The 20,055-nt window shown below is 41.1% G+C and overlaps 3 protein-coding genes across 8 annotated transcripts in view; 1 reads left to right on the top strand and 2 right to left on the bottom strand.

Annotated features, from left to right (window-relative positions):
• Nucleotides 1-10,628, top strand: part of LOC103470268 (membrane-associated phosphatidylinositol transfer protein 2-like) — a 64,014-nt gene extending 53,386 nt beyond the window's left edge. For 3 of the 6 annotated variants that reach the window (XM_081610676.1, XM_017306728.2, XM_081610675.1), the window contains 10 exons: nucleotides 894-1,058; nucleotides 2,401-2,667; nucleotides 3,160-3,308; nucleotides 3,397-3,513; nucleotides 3,954-4,070; nucleotides 4,160-4,308; nucleotides 4,473-4,622; nucleotides 4,720-4,900; nucleotides 5,030-5,158; nucleotides 6,092-10,628. In XM_081610676.1, the coding sequence (XP_081466802.1) occupies nucleotides 894-1,058; nucleotides 2,401-2,667; nucleotides 3,160-3,308; nucleotides 3,397-3,513; nucleotides 3,954-4,070; nucleotides 4,160-4,308; nucleotides 4,473-4,622; nucleotides 4,720-4,900; nucleotides 5,030-5,158; nucleotides 6,092-6,475 (1,808 nt within the window). In that variant the 3' untranslated portion in view covers nucleotides 6,476-10,628. The remainder of the gene's footprint in view (nucleotides 1-893; nucleotides 1,059-2,400; nucleotides 2,668-3,159; nucleotides 3,309-3,396; nucleotides 3,514-3,953; nucleotides 4,071-4,159; nucleotides 4,309-4,472; nucleotides 4,623-4,719; nucleotides 4,901-5,029; nucleotides 5,159-6,091) is intronic. The other 3 variants (XM_008418581.3, XM_008418583.3, XM_008418585.3) reach the window with 2 other exon arrangements.
• An 813-nt stretch (nucleotides 10,629-11,441) lies between these two features.
• On the bottom strand, nucleotides 11,442-13,077 carry arl6ip4 (ADP-ribosylation factor-like 6 interacting protein 4). The gene is made up of 5 exons (XM_008418587.3): nucleotides 12,851-13,077; nucleotides 12,453-12,776; nucleotides 12,082-12,199; nucleotides 11,929-11,998; nucleotides 11,442-11,845 (listed from the first exon to the last, which is right to left on the bottom strand). Exons 1-5 carry the CDS (start codon nucleotides 13,002-13,004, stop codon nucleotides 11,789-11,791), a joined length of 723 nt encoding a protein of 240 aa, XP_008416809.1. The 5' UTR covers nucleotides 13,005-13,077; the 3' UTR covers nucleotides 11,442-11,788.
• Nucleotides 13,078-14,106: 1,029 nt separating this feature from the next.
• On the bottom strand, nucleotides 14,107-19,522 carry mthfd2 (methylenetetrahydrofolate dehydrogenase (NADP+ dependent) 2, methenyltetrahydrofolate cyclohydrolase). The gene is made up of 8 exons (XM_008418588.3): nucleotides 19,324-19,522; nucleotides 16,736-16,920; nucleotides 15,878-16,000; nucleotides 15,581-15,733; nucleotides 15,376-15,483; nucleotides 15,027-15,119; nucleotides 14,816-14,941; nucleotides 14,107-14,727 (listed from the first exon to the last, which is right to left on the bottom strand). Exons 1-8 carry the CDS (start codon nucleotides 19,401-19,403, stop codon nucleotides 14,579-14,581), a joined length of 1,017 nt encoding a protein of 338 aa, XP_008416810.1. The 5' UTR covers nucleotides 19,404-19,522; the 3' UTR covers nucleotides 14,107-14,578.
• Between the last annotated feature and the right edge of the window lie 533 nt (nucleotides 19,523-20,055).

The raw sequence follows: 20,055 nt of genomic DNA, 5'->3' as shown, positions 1-20,055 counted from the left end.
GCTGACTTTTACTCTTCCAGAACAGCCAGACGTTCTTCCCTTTGAAAATGCTTTAAAGCTGGTCTGTGAAAACATCCGAGTCATTTCTTCGTTTTGTGATAAGTGTGTCAAATGTCCAACCAGAGGCTTATGTATGTTGCCAAAGGAACATTTCTCTAAATGTTAGTGAGGAGGAAATGGATATTTTTGAGCCTCTTTGTGCACATATGACTCAAGAAAACTGATATTAAATTCAAACCTGTGCACTAAATAAAGTAAATCTTTAAGAGCTCTGAAATAATATGTTAACTGTGTATGGGTCATGCAGCCTGAACTGAGGTTCTCTTTATTTTAAACAAAAATCACAACAAGTGGATGAATCAAGCCATGGAAACACTCATTCACGTTTGTCTGCAGAGCGTCTGCTGTGGTGCGTTTGGAGGGTGTAAGCGTTTGTGTTCTGTGATTTGGGGTTTCTTGATGGGTTTTTTTGTGTTTAGAGGTTAATTCGCTTGTCGACTTTCAGGAGAGTCGATCACGCTCGCTGTGCTGCTTGTGGTGCTTTGTTTGCTCAACATGAAGCTCTGTATCTACATTTTTAATATGTTTTCTATTGGTGATACGGGTTGTCTTAATTTTATAAAATCTCATCATAATTTATCAAGTAATTCACTAGATGTTTAATCTAAATCTTTCCTAGCGGACAATCTTTACACCCTGACGTTAATTTCAATATATGTAGACATTTTACTGTCTGTGTTTTCACACGTCAGTCAGCTGGAGAACATGTGGGCTCCTTGTGGTTTCACATTTCCCCCCTGCAGTCACATGTTTCGCCTCCCTCCCCATCACTGTGAGTCACCCACCGTACCTGTGTCTCTGTCTAATGGGATCTCCTTGTTTGGGCTCAATAGCGGATGTTGTTCAGTCTCATGGTGGTGTCTTCATGGAAAATTCGTACCCCTCATCCCCCATAATGGGCCCCTTCCCCAGGGGCCAACGGAGGGCCAGTGAGATCAGCATTGCCAGCCAGGTCTCAGGAATGGCAGACAGTTTCACTGCCACCAACATAGCCAACAGTAAGTGTTCTGAACGTCCACCAGTCTCTCTTTCTCTCTCTTTCTTCCACTCACACAAACACAACTCCAGTTAGTTCCCCTCCTTCTCTCTCTCTCTCGCTCTCTGGCCAACTTGTCTCTATTTCTGCACAACTACCATAGTTTCTCCTCCCAGCTCTCCTACATCCTCCTCCTCTCAACCCCAGTGCTCTGACTCTACACACACCCTACTCTCCATCTGGAGCTAACTAGCTGGTCAGATGCAGCTTCTTGCAAAAAGTGTTCATACTTCTTGAATTTTCTCACATCTTGTTCTCCTTCCAAACACAAACTTTGTCGTGTCTCACTGGGATTTTATGCAATAGAAGCAAAGTAGTTAATAATTTCAAATGACATATAGTAGACGTGGGGATTTATCGCATCGTCGTTGTCACAGTGAATTTCAATTAATGATGTTTTAAAATGACAAAATTCTCTGTACTGTCAGGATTATTTTTATTATTTTCTGCACCGTTTGTTAAATAAATAATTGGAAATGAGCATCAGGAGGTCATCAGGGAACGGCCATCCAAACCAACCAACTCTTCTTCGCAACTATGCGCTACTTTTTGTTGGTCTGTCACATAGAATCCCAATGAGACGCAACATTTGTCTTGTAACGGGACAAAATGCGCAAAGGTTCAAAGGGTAAATTTGCATTTCGCAAGGAGCTGCAAATACAAATCCTGCACTTCTTTCTCACTCGTCTGGTAAGACGGTCATCGAATCGTTTCCCCCTATATTCTCTGACAAGGAGCCAGTAAGATCAGAGTCCTCCAGAAGAGCAAGCTTAGAGCCACTTTTCACTGTCTGTCTTAGTTTTATCCACTGTCTAAATGTAAATGCAATGACCAAGTGCTGCATTTATCTAACGTTTCAGTGCATGTGGACGCCAATCTCCCTCCCTAAGCCATTTCCACCTCCTACTGCAGTGTGCGCTTAGATAATCGGCATTCTGTTTTCTCTTTGTATTATTGTTAACCAAAGTTCCCTCCCCCCTATTTACCTGTTAGTGTTTTTACTTTTTTTTATTTGTATAATTTTTTTTGTCTCACATTATAACCTAAGATGGGTTTAGTGCACATTTTGAACAATTTCGAAAAATAAATTTCGCCACTACAACATCAGGTGTTCAACAGCATCACCTTGCCATGATGCTTTGACCTTCACTAACAGCTGCTTAGAAATTCACAACTCTGTGTAAACGAGCCTCTCTCTAATGAATGCGTCTCTTTGTCACGCTTTAAACTGTTTTTTTTTTTTCTGTTACAAATCCATCCATTTTATCATATGGTTTTCTGTTGTTTTTTTTCTCTCTGTGTAGCCAAATCAGAGCAGATTAGCCAATCCAATAAGCTCAGTCTGTTATCCCAACTTGCCCTAACAACCCAAAACTTATTCTCCATAAAAAATCCTCTGAAGTTCTATAAAAAAGCCGAGGCTGACCTGACTGACGAAGATCTGAGTTTTGAGACATACTCAGGTGAAAGTCTAAGTTCCATCTACCAGTACGACAGCATCCAATCATGCAGGCTGGACTGTGCTATACACGACCTGGTGTCGTTGGACTCCCAAGCTGAAGTTGATGAAGGTATTTTTTCTCAAGTTGCGGAAATCACAGCAACTATCCAAAAGCTTCATTCTGCTCCTGCAGAAAGCCTTTTAATTTATTTTTTCCTTCCTCCTGGGATTCTTTCCAAATGGGCTTCTCAAGGACACAGCCACAAGCACTTTCACTCAGTGGGAACAATGTTCAGATCTTAATTTTGTACTTTGGTGTAACAACCTTCACTAACATGATTAAACTCTTGAAGCTGGTCGTGAAATCACTCATCAGTTCTAACCGTCTCTTTCCGTTTTGATGCAGCGCATGATTTCTCACTGCAGTAATCAAAAACACCTTTCTTTCTCACCTGCAGCTGAAGAAGTGAAGCTGATTTTTTTTTATTAATTATTTTATTTATTTATTTTTTTTAAGTTTGCTTTGTGGGTTTTAAGGGTGGTGCAGCTTTCTATGCCAGCTCCTTCTGCTAGAGTTTCATCTTGTGCACCTGCACTGTATTCAACCCGTTCCCATTTGCAGTTGCAGCACGCTGGTGGGGCACAAAGCGCCTGGACTTTGCTCTGTACTGCCCCGATGCTCTGACTGCCTTTCCTACAGTGGCTTTGCCGCACCTCTTCCACGCTTCTTACTGGGAATCCACAGATGTTGTATCTTTCCTCTTGAGGCAGGTGAGTTGCCCCAACCATTTTTTTTTTTTAATCCTGTTGTAGTTTTTCAGGGATTCCTGGGATGAACCGGTTAAATCTCTGCTCTTAGGTCATGAGGCATGAAAACTCCAGCATCCTGGAGCTGGATGGGAAGGAGGTGTCAGAGTTCACCCCCTCTAAACCTCGGGAGAAGTGGCTCCGGAAGAGGACTCACGTCAAGATCCGGGTGGGTGTGAAATCAAGAAAACAGTCCAGTTTGAGACGGCTTACGAACATTAATCTGCTGCGGAGGAATGCCTTCGGTTTGTTATCAACATCTTGGATTCAAGTGTAGGGAAAAGTATCCCTCAAACTTTACACCAGAAAATTTCACAGTATTTTATTAAGGTTAATTGACAAACAGAATAGTGATTGAATATGAAGCAGAAGAATGTGCCAATATCTTTCCACTTCACTGTAATACACTTATTTTTCCTCGTCTGTCGCTTAAAATCCCAAGAAAATACATCGAATCTAACCCTGAAAGTGTGAATACTTTTGCATGCAGCTTTAGGTCACTTGACTTTGACTTTTCTATGTAAATTTCTAAGGAGAAGACGTGTTTTTTTCTCCTTGTTTTTTAAAAAACACCCTCTCTGACTTGGTTTATTTTTACTCCAATGGCAGAACGTGACTGCCAACCATCGAGTGAACGACGGCGTGTTCCCTGAAGACAGCCAGCAGGTCATCACCGGTCGCTTCATGTATGGCCCTCTGGACATGGTGACTCTAGCTGGGGAGAAGGTAATCATGCATGCGTAGCAGCAGAGAACCGGCTATCTGCAACCTTTTAGTGTTCAAACATCATGTTTAAGTCTTGAATTTCTGCACAGGTCGACCTTCACATCATGACCCAGCCTCCGTCAGGAGAGTGGGTGTTCTTCAGCACGCAAGTGACTCAAAGCAGCGGCCGCGTGTCGTTTAACATCCCAGAGGAGAAGCGTCTGGGCATCGGAGTCTACCCTGTGAAAATGGTTGTCAGGTGACTTCATCTTCTCAGCCTTTAACATTAACGCCAAACTCACTCTGTGTCATGATTTGTTGAAATATTGGTGCCTTCTGTGCATCTTGTTGATGTGAAACTTTAGATATAATCCCGTCCTTTGGTTTAGTTTTCATTCTCTTCTGCCTCCCCCCCAACCCCAGAGGCGACCACACGTTTGCAGACAGCTACTTGACTGTTGTCCCACGTGGCACAGAGTTTGTGGTGTTCAGCATCGATGGGTCATTCGCTGCCAGCGTCTCAATCATGGGTAGCGATCCGAAGGTCAGGGCAGGAGCCGTGGACGTCGTCAGGTATCCAAGTCATCCCATAAAACTTTCTGTAGCTCCCAAGATATTGCCTAAATAAAAATTTTTTTAAAAATCACTTTGCTGCTTCGCCTCGTCACAGACACTGGCAGGATTTAGGTTATTTGATCATCTATGTGACGGGGCGTCCAGACATGCAGAAGCAGCGGGTGGTGGCCTGGCTTTCTCAGCACAACTTCCCACACGGCATCGTCTCCTTCTGCGACGGATTAGTCCACGACCCGCTTAGGCACAAGGCCAACTTCCTCAAAACACTGACAGAGGTAAGTGAGCGTACTTCGGGTTATCAACAGGTGCAGACAAAATGTGTTGAGGATCTTCAGACAATTTATTCATTTTTTTTTTAATTTACAAAGAAAATAATTTCTCTCCCGCCTGCGGGCTGATTTCAGTCTAATATGAAGATCTTCGCTGGATATGGATCGACCAAAGACATCTCTGTCTACACCTCCATCGGCATTCCTCCTTCTCAGGTCTACATCGTCGGCAGACCCTCCAAGAAGATGCAGAACCAGTGCCAGGTACCGTTCAGAGACATATTCAATATGGCGCCTCCTGCTACCAATTACGGCCGAAGCGATTAATTGGATTAATTGTGATTAATCAGTTGTTGAAATAAACGTCAACTAAATTAGAAATTGATTAACCGTTAACTACAGTATACAGACTCAAAAAGGAAAAAAAAGCCATTTGCTAAAAGAACAACACACTAAATGCAGTAATTAAGCCAAAATTGAACAAAGAATATATAAACATTTACATTTAAGGTGAAAACAAAACCTTTGTCTGCAAGTATGCTCTACCCAAATCTCCCCAAGTGGTGTAGTTTTATCCAATTTTTAAAAAAGATTTTTTTGGCTCTAGTGGCCTTTATTTGATAGTTAATTGAAAGGAAAGTGGGTAATGAGAGAAGAGAGAAGACATGCAGCAAAGGTCACCAAGGCCAGGAATCGAACCTGCGACAGCTGCGTCGAGGACTAAGGCCTCCATATGTGGGTTGTGCTTAACCCCTGCACCGCCACAGCACAGTTTTACCATCACCTGGTTCAATTTCTATAATAATTATAATAATATAAAAATAATAATTTCCTGTTACTCACCTTTTGCCATCCAGTCATTAATCAGTTAATCCACACTAAAAAAATACTTTATTATTGCATTTTAGACAATAAAATGTTTATTTTCTTATTTTAAAAAAGCTGTTGAATTATTTGTTTTTTGCATCTTTTTACTGTATTTATAACATTGCGTTAAAAAGTTGTGAAAGTTTAAATTAAAAATCTGCAGAATTTGTCAGTGAAAAAAAAAAGATCAGATTAATCGTCTGAAGAATTGATTACAAACATGTTGTTAGTAAATGAACTGGTAAGAACCTACAGTAAATTAATATTTCACGTCTTAAGCCAGATTTATTCAGTTGGCTTTCCTCTCCGCTCAAATGTTCCTCTCCTCAGTTCATCACAGAGGGGTACGCGGCCCACTTGTCCCAGCTGGAGTACAACCAACGCTCTCGGCCCGCCAAGTCCAGCAGCGCGCGCATGGTCCTGCGCAAGGGCAGCTTCGGCCTGGGTGCCAACAGCGACTTCTTGAGGAAAAGGAACCACCTGCTGCGCACCATCTCCTCCCAGCCGGCGCCCAGCTCCCCGACGGGCAGCTTCCACAACAGGCCCGAGCGCACGCAGAGCCAGTCGGACAGCGAGCGGCTGGAGCGGGAGAGGCTGGAGCGGACCCTCAGCCACAGCCCCGGGGCGTCGCAGCGCAGCATGAGCATCACGGCGAGCTGCTGGGGCCGCAGCGGCAGCACCAAGCTGGAGCCGTTCCCGTTCAACCCCAAATGAGAGAGTACAGGCGCTTGGGAGGACGAGCGCAGAGACAGGAAACGCTGCGGGTTTGAACCAAGTGGGCGAAACGCCACCGGGGGGCGGGAGGATCTGGTGCTACAGACCACTTATCAGCAATTAAATGATTTCAGTGGAGACTGTGGAAGTTTTGTTGTTATTGTTTTAAGCCAGGCGAGTCCTCCTGAAGCCACACATTACGCAAACATAAATTAATTTAAACGGTTTCTTCTGTTCAGTGAATATTTTTTGGCCATGAATATAAGCTCAGAACTCCTCCTACAGGTTGTTATACTTGACTGCACACAATGAAGCGCCTCCACGACATAAGGGAATTACTCTGATTCTGCACCGCGGCTGACAGATGTGGCCAAAGCAAAGCACAGACACGGCAACAGAGACTCACTTTCTGTGCTGCAGATTTTAAGCATCAGCCCTTTTGTTCTGCAAATCTGTGAAAGCAGAGCTGAGACTTGATTAACACTGGACCGAGCGCATTTATAAATAAGTCTTACTCATTTACCGAGAATTGACGAAAATGAATCCAAGCCAAACAGAAATTATTTAAGCAGACGCCTGAAACAGCCAAGACTAAAAGTTGTGCTCTCCAGTTTTCCTCGCACCACAACTCAAAAGAATCCCGCAGAGCGAACGCTGAACTGACCCTTTAAATATGATTAACGCCGGATTTCTACTGCACCTGATGTTTGACTCAACTTTAGGAAAAACCTCGACTGTACAGCAAAGGTGCCAAAATAAGCAGTGTAGAACAATATGCTGAATCTGAGCAGAGAGGATCACATAAAGGTCTTCTCTGTATAAAAACATGGAATAAATTGTGTAAGTATGTTGCTAAGCGCCCGAACGAGGCCTGTACATAGTTGTTACAACACAGTGCAGATCTGGTATCTGGTCCACTGAAGACCAGTTTAAAGTGTCTTCTTTACTATGAGGGTGACATGATTGATAATCAGTGCTATTTAATAATATAGCCATGTTAAAATTCATCAATTTTTGTGAACAAAATGGTGTTTTGAGGTTAAGTTTTTGCTATGTTATGTATTTTTATTTCTTCAAAATTGAGTTTCAGCAGCCAAAAAAAAACAAAAAACGCAGAAATCCTTGCCTGTATTGTATTTTTATCATTTCACCTTGCAGATCACCAGGGTTGTATCAGAACTGTTATCTTGTGTCATATATATGGGATGTTTGATATTAGCCATGTTTAGCCATTTTGGATTTCTGCTGTTTCCCCCCCCCTCCCTGATTTTTACTGAGCTGTAAATGAAGCATTGAATGTGCTCTTAGATATCCCTCCCTGCATCGCCGACTCCCTCTCTGTTCTCTGGTGCACCTTTAGAGGAAGACAGAGCTCCAGATGTAAATCCTGTACGATACGTTGTGGAAACTAGGAAAGCGGAGCCGAGACCTGCTGTATGATGTTTGATATTTATTTCTAAAGTTTAGTAAATTTTCATGCCTTTTTTTTTTTTTTTGAAATATAATTACTTGTCCTTCTTGAGTTATCTCCACACTTATTGGCGCCTTTGGAAATGACGTGTAAGGAGGAAGCAAAACTTATAATAAACTTGTTTCTTGCAGAAGTTTAATTGGACACTGGAAAAATGAGAAAACTCCCAACCTGTGTTTTCAGTGCATCTCTTCGGTGTTTAGGCAGGGCTGGGGAAGATCTCATGTTAAGAAATGTTTATTTAAAAATAAAATGTCTGATTTTTTTTTCATGCCAAATTCAATTTCCAATTTTAAATCTTTTTTTCCTCACTTTTTCTTTTACAAATGACAGAAAGTATTTTTCAAAACTGGCTTTTATTTCAACCATCTGTTCTGTGAGTTGGCCTGAATTAAAAAGTCCCAATAATTAGAACCTGTAAAACGCACCAGTCAAACAAGATGGTATTTGGGTGGGCTGACATCATTCCAACTATCAAAACCTGAGGAGTGTTTTGGTGAAATTAAATTGTCAAAACCCAAAAAATTCTATTAATCAATAAAATCGATTTAATGCCCCTACAATTATTTGCACCTTTAACAATTCCTTGTGATAGTTCATTGTTCACTTTTGTAAGATGATCAGGGTTGTTGGAGATCTCACACTGAGGCCTAATTTTTTTTAGCTGCTTTACAGAATGGGGAAAAACAAGAGAGCATGCCATTTGTCAAAAAAAATCTGAATATTGCCCATATCTGTGCCAGGAAAAAAACCTCATTCAAACTCTTGGTATGGAGTGATCTTCTGAAAAGTTATGAGCGCTTCTGTTGGTAAAATACAACTTCCTTTTGCTTCACTTGCTGAGTACCAGTGAGTGTGCAACATAAATATTTCTCAACATAGGATTTACTTTCCCCAACGATGAATAAACGTGCTCAAATTAAAAGTTAGATTGGTGTGATAATATGAAAGCGTTACGCCTCTCTACCAGGGGCTGCAATAAGTGTGGGGCTCAGCGTAACAGGCATGTTCAGAGCTGAGTGCAGTGGACCAATGTTGACTCAAATGTAAGGGAAAGTGTGCAATACTGCCCTGCAGCACCACTGGATCAAACAGACATCACACAGTGCACTGACAATCGGTCACCACCTCCCCCCTGACCTCCACCCGGCACACATTTGACAGACGTCAACCTGCAGAAGGTTTCCCACAGCAGGTGAACACGCTGCCAGAAAATGCACATGTTGCACATTTTACAGTGTGGAGACTTCTCACAATAAAGTGACTCTGGCCTGATAAATGTGTCGAATGTTACAGTTGGATTCTTTCTCCGGACACATTTGGGTGGCTTTTGTTGTGATTTTTGTCGTTCAAGCACAGAGGCATCTATTTGCAGTCAGCACAGCAGAGCGCGGTGTAGTTTAATGAAACGTCTGTGATTTAAACCCAGGTTGATCTAGATTGAAATTATACTGAAAAGTAAAACGTTTGTCCAGCTAATCCTCATATTTGGATCTTTTTTTGTAACGTATAATCCAACACGGAGCTGACAAACATCCCTAGAGATGAACAGCACCGAGTAAGGTCAGCCATGTTACTTTCTTTGATGAAACGCCATTATGAAGTCAATGTAAGGAGGAAGTGCTGCAGAGATCAGGGATGTTTTTATACCTGTGGGCAGACCGACTACCTGAACCCTGGATTGTCCTTTTTTGTTGTTTTTTTTGTTTTTTTTGTTTTGTCGTTAGCTGATGGTTTTAGCTCCAGAAAGGAGGCTGTTCATGCTGAAGCTGATAGCATTAAGATGTTATTTTTCCAAAACATGAGGACGATAATTCAGGGTGTCCAGCTGTATGAGTGTCCTGTATTTCTTAGAAGTGCCCCTGGTTCAACACAGTTGATTTGAGATGAATGAAATAATGTTTGCTGGCTTCATAGACGGCTGCTCCAGGCACAGGATAAAATGCAGTTCCGTAGTTTACTCTGGTACTTGAGCCACTTTTTTCCCTCTGCCGCCATGGGCAGCTGATCATTAAAAATCATCTCTGGTTGAATCAGCGCGACATGTAAAACATGCAGGACACCGATCCTTAAAGATGAACTACTTAAAACTACCTAATGTGACATATTTATTCATGTTTAGGAAGTCTGTCTCTACCTTTGACCTGGCTCAGTCCAAAACTAGCTTTGTTTCACCAACGGTTAGACTGTATATATTTATTTATAGATAAACTGGCAAATGTAAGAATTGTACAGGTCACATATCTTGTAGGATTATATTTGATGCTATTCATTCCCTTGTGATTTTATGAAGAGTGTATAAAGAAAATATAAAGCACTGACAAATGGTGGCTTTCTTTTCTGTTTAAAATATCAGACAGAAATGTGTCAAGTGAAGCACGTTCGGTCCAGACTAATTTCTTGTTCTGACTTGTGACTTTTGCAAACTAACTAGCTTTATCTCTCTGGTTGAATTGGAGCAACATGTAACGAGGAAAAAGTCTGGAACTGTTGGCAATGAAGGAGCAATGCTTTTTGACCAGCGGTTATTATATTCCTTCAAGATTTAATTTTATTTATTATTTTATCCATGCTGGGCTGTTTTTACTCATTTTCATCCACCCCAGGTATTTTTCTGGACCATATGAAATATTTCTTCTTTAGGGAGTTTCAATAAATAAAGGTCACATCCTTAGAGCCCGATAGATGCATCTTCCTTCAGCCCTTCTTTTTTCCGAATGGTACGATTATTTTGAGGCAGTCCAGAGGCAGGGAAGCAGGCCCTCAGCATGACGATACCTCCACCATGTTCAACTCTTAGCACAATTTTAAAATGTTATTGCAGAAGGTGTCCATCTTGTCAGGCTAATGGCTGCATGTTCACAATCCACTAAATCCAGGTTGATGTTAAACTGGGCTCCCTTTAAAGAGTCACACTGGTGTCCCCAGTATCTTCCAGCCAGTAATAACGTTATGGATAAGGTGGGTTAACAATAATCTTTGGGATGGCCCTGACCTCAACCCAGGCAAAAGTTTGTTTATTGATATAAACCCAATAAAACCATAAAATAATTATTAAATTTAAGATGCTCTGTAAAAAGCATCTTTCACGCTTTTTTACAGAGCCTGCCAGTGTGCTCTGCTTTAAAGTTGCCAGTCGTTTTTTTTTTTTTTAAAAAGATTGCAGAGTTAATTTTATTTATTTATTTTTTTGCCTAAAAGAGTGATGCCTGGAAAAAAAATCTAACTTTATTTTCCAAAGTAAATCCTGCCCAGGCCAGAGTTTAGTGGCCTTAAAAAAAGACATTTTGATAAAGGTTGAGTGATTAGCCTGAAATATGCCCAAGGCAGAAAACTTGAATACATAAGACTCAGAACACTTCAAAAATATAAGTATCAGGATCCTTTAACAAAACAAAACAAAAACAATTAGAAAAATTGAGAGAATGGTCCAAATCAAAAAAACAAACAAACAAATATGTATGTAAAATGGATGTACAGTAACAAACGTACATGGAATATTTGAATGCGATTTATTGTGCTTCATATTAGTTATAACTTATACAATTATGCTTTTGGGTTTCTATAAAATAAAGAAACCTGCTTCTGCAACCTAAGCATAGGTTGCAAAATGGATGTACAGTAACAAACGTACATGGAATATTTGAATGTGATTTATTGTTTTTCATATTAGTTATAACTTATAAAATTATGCTTTTGGGGTTCTATAAAATAAACCTGCTTCTGCAACCTAAGCATAAACCTAAACAGTAAAAATCTCTACCACATATTCAAAAGAATCAGAATGACTCAGAAACAAGCAGGAAGTAAACGGTCTGTGTTTTCTTCTCGAGGTTCTTCTTCTACCTGTTCATTCCCAGTTTTCTCTGGAAGGCATTCCCGTCTCCCTTTGTAGCTTGCTAAGAGACAAAGCAGAGATGTTCGTCATCCAGCTAACAGCGGGTACGTGACCTTCACCTAAAACTGATGACGTTCCGTTTACCTTGTTGATGTCTTTGTGTTTCTCTCGGGTCACAATCTCCTCAATGATCTCTCCTTCTCCTCTCACCAACCTAGACGGATGACGATCAAACATCTGAAAATCGGGAAAGTTTTATTCTACGATTGTTGAATGAGAGTCAGTCCTTTGTCAGACCTGGTTCTTCCTGTTTCTGGGTCCACCACCCTGCGGATCACGCTTTGCCTGGCCTCGTACTCCTCCTTGGTGAGAGGCCTCTTAGTGGCGAGCCGGGCCTTCTGCTCGTCGGTCATGACTGAGGAACGCAACGCACCAAGAAACGTTTAAACGGATCAAAAACTCAGCTCCATGGAGCTCAGGTTCGAGAAAAGTGTGGAGCCAGGCAAAAAAAAAAAAAAAAAAAAAAAAAAAGAAACAGCGAATAGATTGAGAACACCTTCTTAAATTATTTGCTCAGAAATGTTCATACTGATCTCCCCAAATACGTGCTTTAGACTTGTGGAACATGGTACATATATATCTCTACCCTCCATAGTGTGAGGACTCACCTGGCCCCAGCTCCACCTCCTCCTCCTCTTCCTCTTCATTCTGCATCGCCTCCAGGTAGGATGGAGGTTTCTCTGGAGGTCTCTGCATCGCCTCCATCTCCTTTTTCAGCTTCTTCTCCTTCTTCTTCAGCTTCTTTTTCTCCTTTTTCCTCTGTTTCTTCAGCTTGGCCTTCTGCTTCTTCAGTTTCTTCTTCTTGGCTTTGCTCTTCTTCCTCTTGCTCCTCTCGTCACTTGAGGAGGATGAAGAGGAAGAAGAAGAGGAGGATGAAGCGGATGATGAAGATGAGGATCGAGTCCTCCGCCTCTTTCGTTGCTCTTTCCCATCTGAGGAGAAACATATGTTCAGGATGCTTCATAAGCCTCTCTGGTGGGTTTTTAATGAACAAAGCAGTCCCAACCTGAAATCTTCTTCTTGGAAGAAATTTTCTTAGCCGACCTGCTCCTGCTGGAAGAGGAGGAGGAGGAAGACGACGACGAAGAAGACAGTCTGCGTTTCTTTTTCTCTGTTTTTTTCTCCTTAGTAACTCGTTCAGATGATCTGCTGCGATTCATTTCGGAAACACAAGTTGTTTACACAGGCTGAGTTACAGGAAACGTTGTCCGGAAGTTTGTTCGTCTATAATTTCAGCGTCATGACAAGAACCGTTCCTAGTTCCTACTTAAATTTCCAAAAACCTTCAACAAAGCTCAAAAAATTCAATTAAATTAAGAATTCTTGATAATATATATAATTGTTAAAAAGTATTTTTGCAGCGTAATACAAGAAAGTACTTACGGTGTAACCCTAATGGGGTTTTTTTCCGCATGTAATCTTGCGCAACTATTTAAATTATCAAGCATGGAGGCGCTAATAGTCTAAAATTACGTTTATTTTAGTGTGACAATACGCTTAAAATAATTACCTAAGAAAGCATATTTAATTATTAAAGACATAATTCTTAAGAGAATTTTGTGGTATAATGTATTCCTGAAAATAAGTTGTTGTATACGTATTTGTGCCAGTCATGCCTTTTCATTTAATTTATTACCACTGCTTGTATTTTTATTTGGGGCTGGTGCAGCTGTTAGCACTGCAGAAGAACGTTTGTGTCATCTGATCTTCCCATTTGCTGTGGTAAATGAGACTTCTTGGAGCTTTCTTCTCACCACTTTTACATAAAGGCCGGGTTTGTGTGATACTAGACTAACTGTTGTCCTGTCAACAGATTCTCCCACCTGAGTCAGGGATCTTTGCAGATCCTCCAGATACCATGTGCCTTTTGGCCACTTCTCTGATCCATGTTAGCAATGTGTTGCCATTTATTTTTCCAAAGGATAAAAAAAAAAATTGTACTGAGATTTCCTAAGCTTGTGTTAACTTTTCACCACTTTAAACTTCTGTGCAACTTTGTCTATGATCTGTGCCGATATTTTCATGCAAAAGTTGCACATTTATTTTCAACATTTTGTGCTGGTCGATCATTTCAAACCCAGTCAATTTCATCTTCAAACATTAAACATTTTTTGTTAAAAGTTCAAATGGCGTGAATACTTCACTCATTTCCAGATGCATAGTTTGATATTCTGTCTCAGATGAGTCCAGCATTTCAGGTCCCATTTACTATTTAATAAAATCACCCCAGTCTTAAATATTTTTCAACAAAAAGAAGCGATGTGAGAAGAAAAATGCAACATTTATTCCATAGTTTTTTTTGCAAGGCAATAGTGAATCTTTAAAGCTTGTCTTTTAATAAACAATCTTGTTCCTGATAGCCCTTGACACACTTATGTGAGGCTAAACTAAAACTCTGCTTCACTGCTCACCTGCTTAAGAGTCATACACTGCCACGAGTCTGCATTCATGTGTAAAATATTGTCTCTGTAGCAATAAATAGAAACATCTCTTCAAAACCATCAAAGACGCACAATTAAAAATGATAAATACTGTTACAAAGCACACGCGGCTGCATGAGTTAGTGTAACAGGCTGCAAATGGTTGGACTTGACACGTAGAAAGAAAAGCCTCCGAGCAATCATCTTTCCAGTCTGTGCAACGTGGAGCTCACTGCGCCGCTCCAAGTAAGAAATCAAGAGGGTGGTGCTGGGAGGAATGTGTCCATGTTGCTCAGGTTTACTGTGTGGCTCCATTAGGATGCGGCAGCCACACGGATCCTTTCTGGGGGAAACTGCAGGACACTTTTAGCAGCTTTGACAGTGTTCTTCATGAGCATGGCCACGGTCATGGGTCCGACACCTCCGGGTACCGGGGTGATGAACCCAGCCTTCTTCTTCACAGCTGAAAGTGGGCAAAAAATAAAATAAATCATAAAGACACAGGAGAAGTGAGCTCATGCAGAAATCCAATCAAAATTAATCTCTCATACCTTCAAAATCCACATCTCCAACCAGCCTGCTCTTTCCAGTGACAGGGTCCTGCACTCTGTTTATTCCAACGTCGATCACAGCGGCTCCCTCTTTGATCATGTCCGCTGTGATCAGGTTGGGAATTCCTAAAAACCGCGTCGAGAGCCATTAGACGAGACGTGCAAGTCGAGATGACTGGAAGATTTAGGATGAAAGCAAACAGAGACAAACCTGCAGCAGCCACAACAATGTCGGCTATTTTAGTGTGCTGGCAGAGCTGGTCCTTTGGAGTGTAACGGTGAGAAATAGTGACTGTGGCATCACCTGCAGCATTTCAGAAGACAGACTGGGTGTTAAAATCTGTGCATCACACAGAGCCTAAAGTTTGATGATGATAACGCTGAAAAACATTGATCACACTTTGTTCACTGCTTGCTTATCACATGAAATCCCATTCAAGTACATTTGAATCCCTCGTTCCAACATGACCGAATGTGGAAAAAATTAAGGGTGTGAAGACTTTTACAAGTCATAAATTGTAAACATTTAGAAATCCAGACATAGATGATGTACAACTGACCTCCAGGCCTCTCATGTTGGCCGTCTGTGTGCAGTAACATGGCAATGGGCATGCCCACATTCTTGGAGCGTCCGGCAACTACAACATTTTTCCCAAAGGTAGGAATACCTGGAAGCCGCAAATACAGATCGTTACATTTTATTTCATTTCTTAAAAAACACAATTATTATTGTAGCATGTACAGCTAGGGGTCAGTCATGTCTACCTGTGCGTTTGATAATTTCCCAGACTCCCCAGGGAGTGGCTGGGAGCATGGTGGACTGATCCAGGCACATTCGGCCAACGTTGACTACGTGGAAGCCGTCCACATCCTTGTTAGGAGCCACTGCGTTGCAGATCGTGCGCTCGTCAATGTGCTCTGAGAGAAAACGGCAAGTTAGAGTTTGGACAAATACAAGACACTTATGGGGGTCAAAACATCTCCATGTTGGCTAACAGGAAAGCAGATAATCTGACTCAGGAGGCTCCTTATAGCTACATGTCTGATCTGTTCTTAGCAAACCTGGCAGAGGCAGCTGGACCAGCAGGCCGTCCACACCAGGGTCTGTGTTGAGTTTATAGATTAGGTCCAGTAACTCCTCCTCGCTGATCTCTGAGTGTTTGAGAATTGTCTCACTTGAGATTCCTGTGGGAGTAAAAGGCGAGAAGACAGAGCAGCATGTGAGCTAAAACTGAGTATTTAAAATTTTATTTTTAATAATATTCCGATTAGGTCCACTTGTTCTGAAACAAGGAATCATGCTGCAGCCCTTGGTGGCATTTTATTCCCCATATCAGATTCAGATAAACTTCAGGACAGTTTGGTTTCACCCACTCCCATTATAGCAGTCAACTTATAATTTTTCCTTGAATATATGCACACATATATGGTTTTCAACCCGCTAAAGAAACATTAGCTTTGGAGCGTTTCATGATCATCTCTAGTTATGGTGTTCTCCTCCAGCTTTTCTATCACAGTTCCAATTGTATTACACTTTTTTATTTATTGCTCAGGCTGCATATATTATCAGGCAAAATCTAGACATTTCTTGATTTATAAAGATTAATAAACATCTGTGCTACATGAATACAATGTTCTTCTGTCCTTCCCGTTTTGAGAAAAAACTGGGCATCTGTATTACATCACTTGTACGTCCCAGGTAATCAGCAAGTGACAAACTATTAAACAATAGTTCCTCAAATGATGAATAATATAAATTTTATTTACATTCGTTTATTTAAATTATTAACAGAGCAACAAATTGTGGCCGTAAGGCTAAAAAAAAATAAACTCATGGTGACTGAAGAGGTTTTATGCCAGGAGTCAAAGTTGAAATTGTGTCAACTGTTTTTACACTTTGAGATGGTTCTCCGTGCTTACCGACGTCGGCTGCAGCCCGAGTCTTGTTGAGAACGTAGGAGTGACTGGCTGGGTTGTCTCCGACCAGAATGACACTCAGGTGGGGTCTCCTGTTGCCAGCTAAGACCCACTGATCCACATCAGCCTGGGTTTCTTCCCGGATCTGACGAGCCAGCTTCCTCCCTGAGATGACCACAGCCTCTGCCCTAACAGTGGGAAATGCAGTGAAGCGTTACACAGGGGGGAAAAAAAAAAAAAAAAAAAAAAAAGAGGGAGAAATTTATTTCATTTATTTTCCATTAGTAATGAAGTCAAGGAAAATAAGCTGGGAGCGTCACTTCATCTCAACTGTTGATCTGTTCAGTGCCAGTTTAAACCTTACTTCCTGGAAGTGCAAGTGGTCTTGATTTACCAGGACATTTAACACCCGAGCGCCGCTCAGCCATGCAGCTTGGGGATGCATCAGCTCCAGCTTCCAAATTTACCAGCTACAACTCTCCAACTGACTAAAGTTATCAACATACGGCGTTTATAGGTCTATGCACTGCTGCCCCACTACTTTGTCCCAATTCTGCAAGGTTCAGCTACGTTGCATAACAACAAACATAACCAAACAGCTAATAACTAGAGAGTAATGAGCCATCATCAGTGATGTAACCACCTCTGTTGCTCTGCCAAAACCAATTAAATCTGGGAAAAAAGTATTACAACCAGGAGCAAATGAGTAGAGACTGCAGGGCAGCAAGACGACAGATTTAAAACTTTTTACTCTCCTTTCAGATGCATTCAAAAACTATCCTGAGACAGACTTGGGGAAACATTTATCCACCAGCTACACTTTTAGAGTTTGTTCAAGATTTGTTCAAGTCCTAGCCAGTTTTGAGTAGGGCTGCACATTATTAGAGAAAAATACTGCAGTGACAATATTTATTATTAACCCACAATTTTCTCCCTCTGGTTGTTTTCCAGTTATTGGTCTCTTTTTGAGCTTTCTGATTTTGGTATGCATGTAGGGTTTAGGTCAGATGTGAGGCAGTGAAAGTCTATCCAGTTGGTCAAATATATTATTGGAAAGGATCATCTTTATGTAGGACACCTGAAATATTACACCCAAACAAACATTGCTTCCATGCAGTTCTTCCTGCACACACTGATGTTGTAGAGACGGTCGTGATTCAAATATACTGTGCACCTTGACTCTCGTCTTATCTTGCATATCAACAGGATTGCTTTGATGCAAGGCTGACAAATTTGGAAACGTTTGGATGTTAAGGAGCAACGGGTGCCCAACACACCATTGGTTTGACATTATCCATCTTGTGATCGTTCAGATCATGTGCAGGACCCACAAGATTTGGTTTCTTAAAATGGGCTCAGGCTGCACACAGCACGCTCCCACTAAATTCCTTCACGGGATGTGAATTTACCATCTGTGTGATGAAACTGATGACAGACAGCATGACCCGTTTTAGCCTGCAAGACTGAATATTGTCACGCTAAAGCAAGAAAAAGGTCCCACAGCTTACTAAGGAAATCATTTATTTTGGTTAAAACAGAAAAATACATACTCATCCATTCATACATTTTTTTATATGCATCCACAAAATTTTTTTTAATTAGTTGTGAACAAAAAATATACATAGTTACTATTCAGGTTTACTGTGTTATGGCTTAAGGGTGTGTTCTGGTTGTAATTGGGATTCTCCTGGAGGAACCGGCCCAAGTGGCTCGACAGAGGGAAGTCTGGGTCTCTGCCGAGGCGACTGCTTCAACAAACCAACCCAGATTAAGCAGAAAATAACGGATGGATTACTGTGAGCAAAACTATTCCAGTTTAAACTTAAAATTGTGAAATTAAAATAAAGTTTTGGCTTCGAACATTGATGTTATTCTCAGAGCTAAGCTACCGTTTCTCACATAAACTGAACGCAATATAACTGATCTGAAATTGACCAATAAAACTTTAGGATAAACTGCAGTGCAGATACATTTCTCATGCACATGTGATATTACTTACTGAAAAATTTACATATATGGTTGTTCCTTCTGTTAACTTTAAGTATTATGGGGAACAGTCATGTTTACAAGTCTTTATGAATTTCTAAAATATATATAAAATAAATGTACCTACTTAAAAAATGATTAAAGATAATACATTCTTTATTATTGGGATTTATTATTAAACATATTTATTGAACTTTAATACTCGAACATCTGAATGGATATTCCTTGCATGCAACCCAACACCTCGGTGCCCAGCTGAAACTTGTCTCCTTCAGACCCCCAATCTGCAAACGCTCTTCCAGATTTCATCAGCCAAACCAACTGCAATGTTACCGGCATACCGCTAGGGGGCAGTATGCCGGTATGGGAAGAACCAATACAACTGAGGACATTTAGTACAGCGAAACCCAGAAAACCGCTTTGTAAAAATCAACATGCTCATCCTCAGTGTACGCTAAATATAGCAGAGAGGCGATGTGCTGAGGAGAGCTTAGGACGCACATCGAGCCCGGCTTTTAAATGGGATCGACCGCAGAGCTTCGTGTGCCCTGAATGAATGTGTTACTAGTTTCCCTCGGTTTTTCCCGGCGGAAATATCGGCTCACCTGGAGGCGGACGTGTGCAGGCTACAGACCTGATGCTGTACGTGCTGGCACAGTTTCCTGAGACTCCTGATGGTTGCCATTTCTGATCTTCTGAGGAGGAAAGAGACACACCACCACCGGCTGGTTATGAAACACTCACTGAGAGCTCCTCCCCCCCCCACGAAGCCTGATAGAAGACAGTCTGGTAGGGAGGAAGAGGAGCAGCGAGGCTTTAAAGCCCTGCCCCCTCCCCTCACGGTATCTGCGTCACCGCTATCTCCCACTCCCACAACCCCACGATAGGTTTCCCACAAGGCTATCTGCCTCCTCAGCCGTTTAAAGCTTGGGCTTTTACACCCTCTCTGCTCTGTACTTTCTTTCTCACATTGTGTCACAACCACAAATGTTAATTTATTACGATTTTATGTGACTGACCATTTTTAAAAATAAAGAAATGAATAAATAAATTCTGCATTGGAGAACACATTAATTATAATTGTAGCATGAGGCTTTACTGGTGGTTTTATTAGATTTAATACCTTTAGAAATAAAGCATTAATTGATATATCTTAATTGATATGCGGATTATGTTTAGCATTAAAATCCACATATTACCACCGTTAGAGCTGAAACACATACAAGATGTGTGTTATTATAATCATTTTACATTTCCGTTGCTATTTTAAGTTTAAGCCAAATAAATATATTAACGGACAAAGTACACATTAATAGTAAATAATTTTGACCATTCGG

Source organism: Poecilia reticulata, chromosome 9 (genome assembly GCF_904066995.2).
Source record: "Poecilia reticulata chromosome 9, P_reticulata-male-v2, whole genome shotgun sequence".
NCBI classification, from domain to species: domain Eukaryota; kingdom Metazoa; phylum Chordata; class Actinopteri; order Cyprinodontiformes; family Poeciliidae; genus Poecilia; species Poecilia reticulata.
The sequence above is the reverse complement of the archived record's forward strand: the minus strand, read 5'-3'. Positions and strand labels throughout refer to the sequence as shown.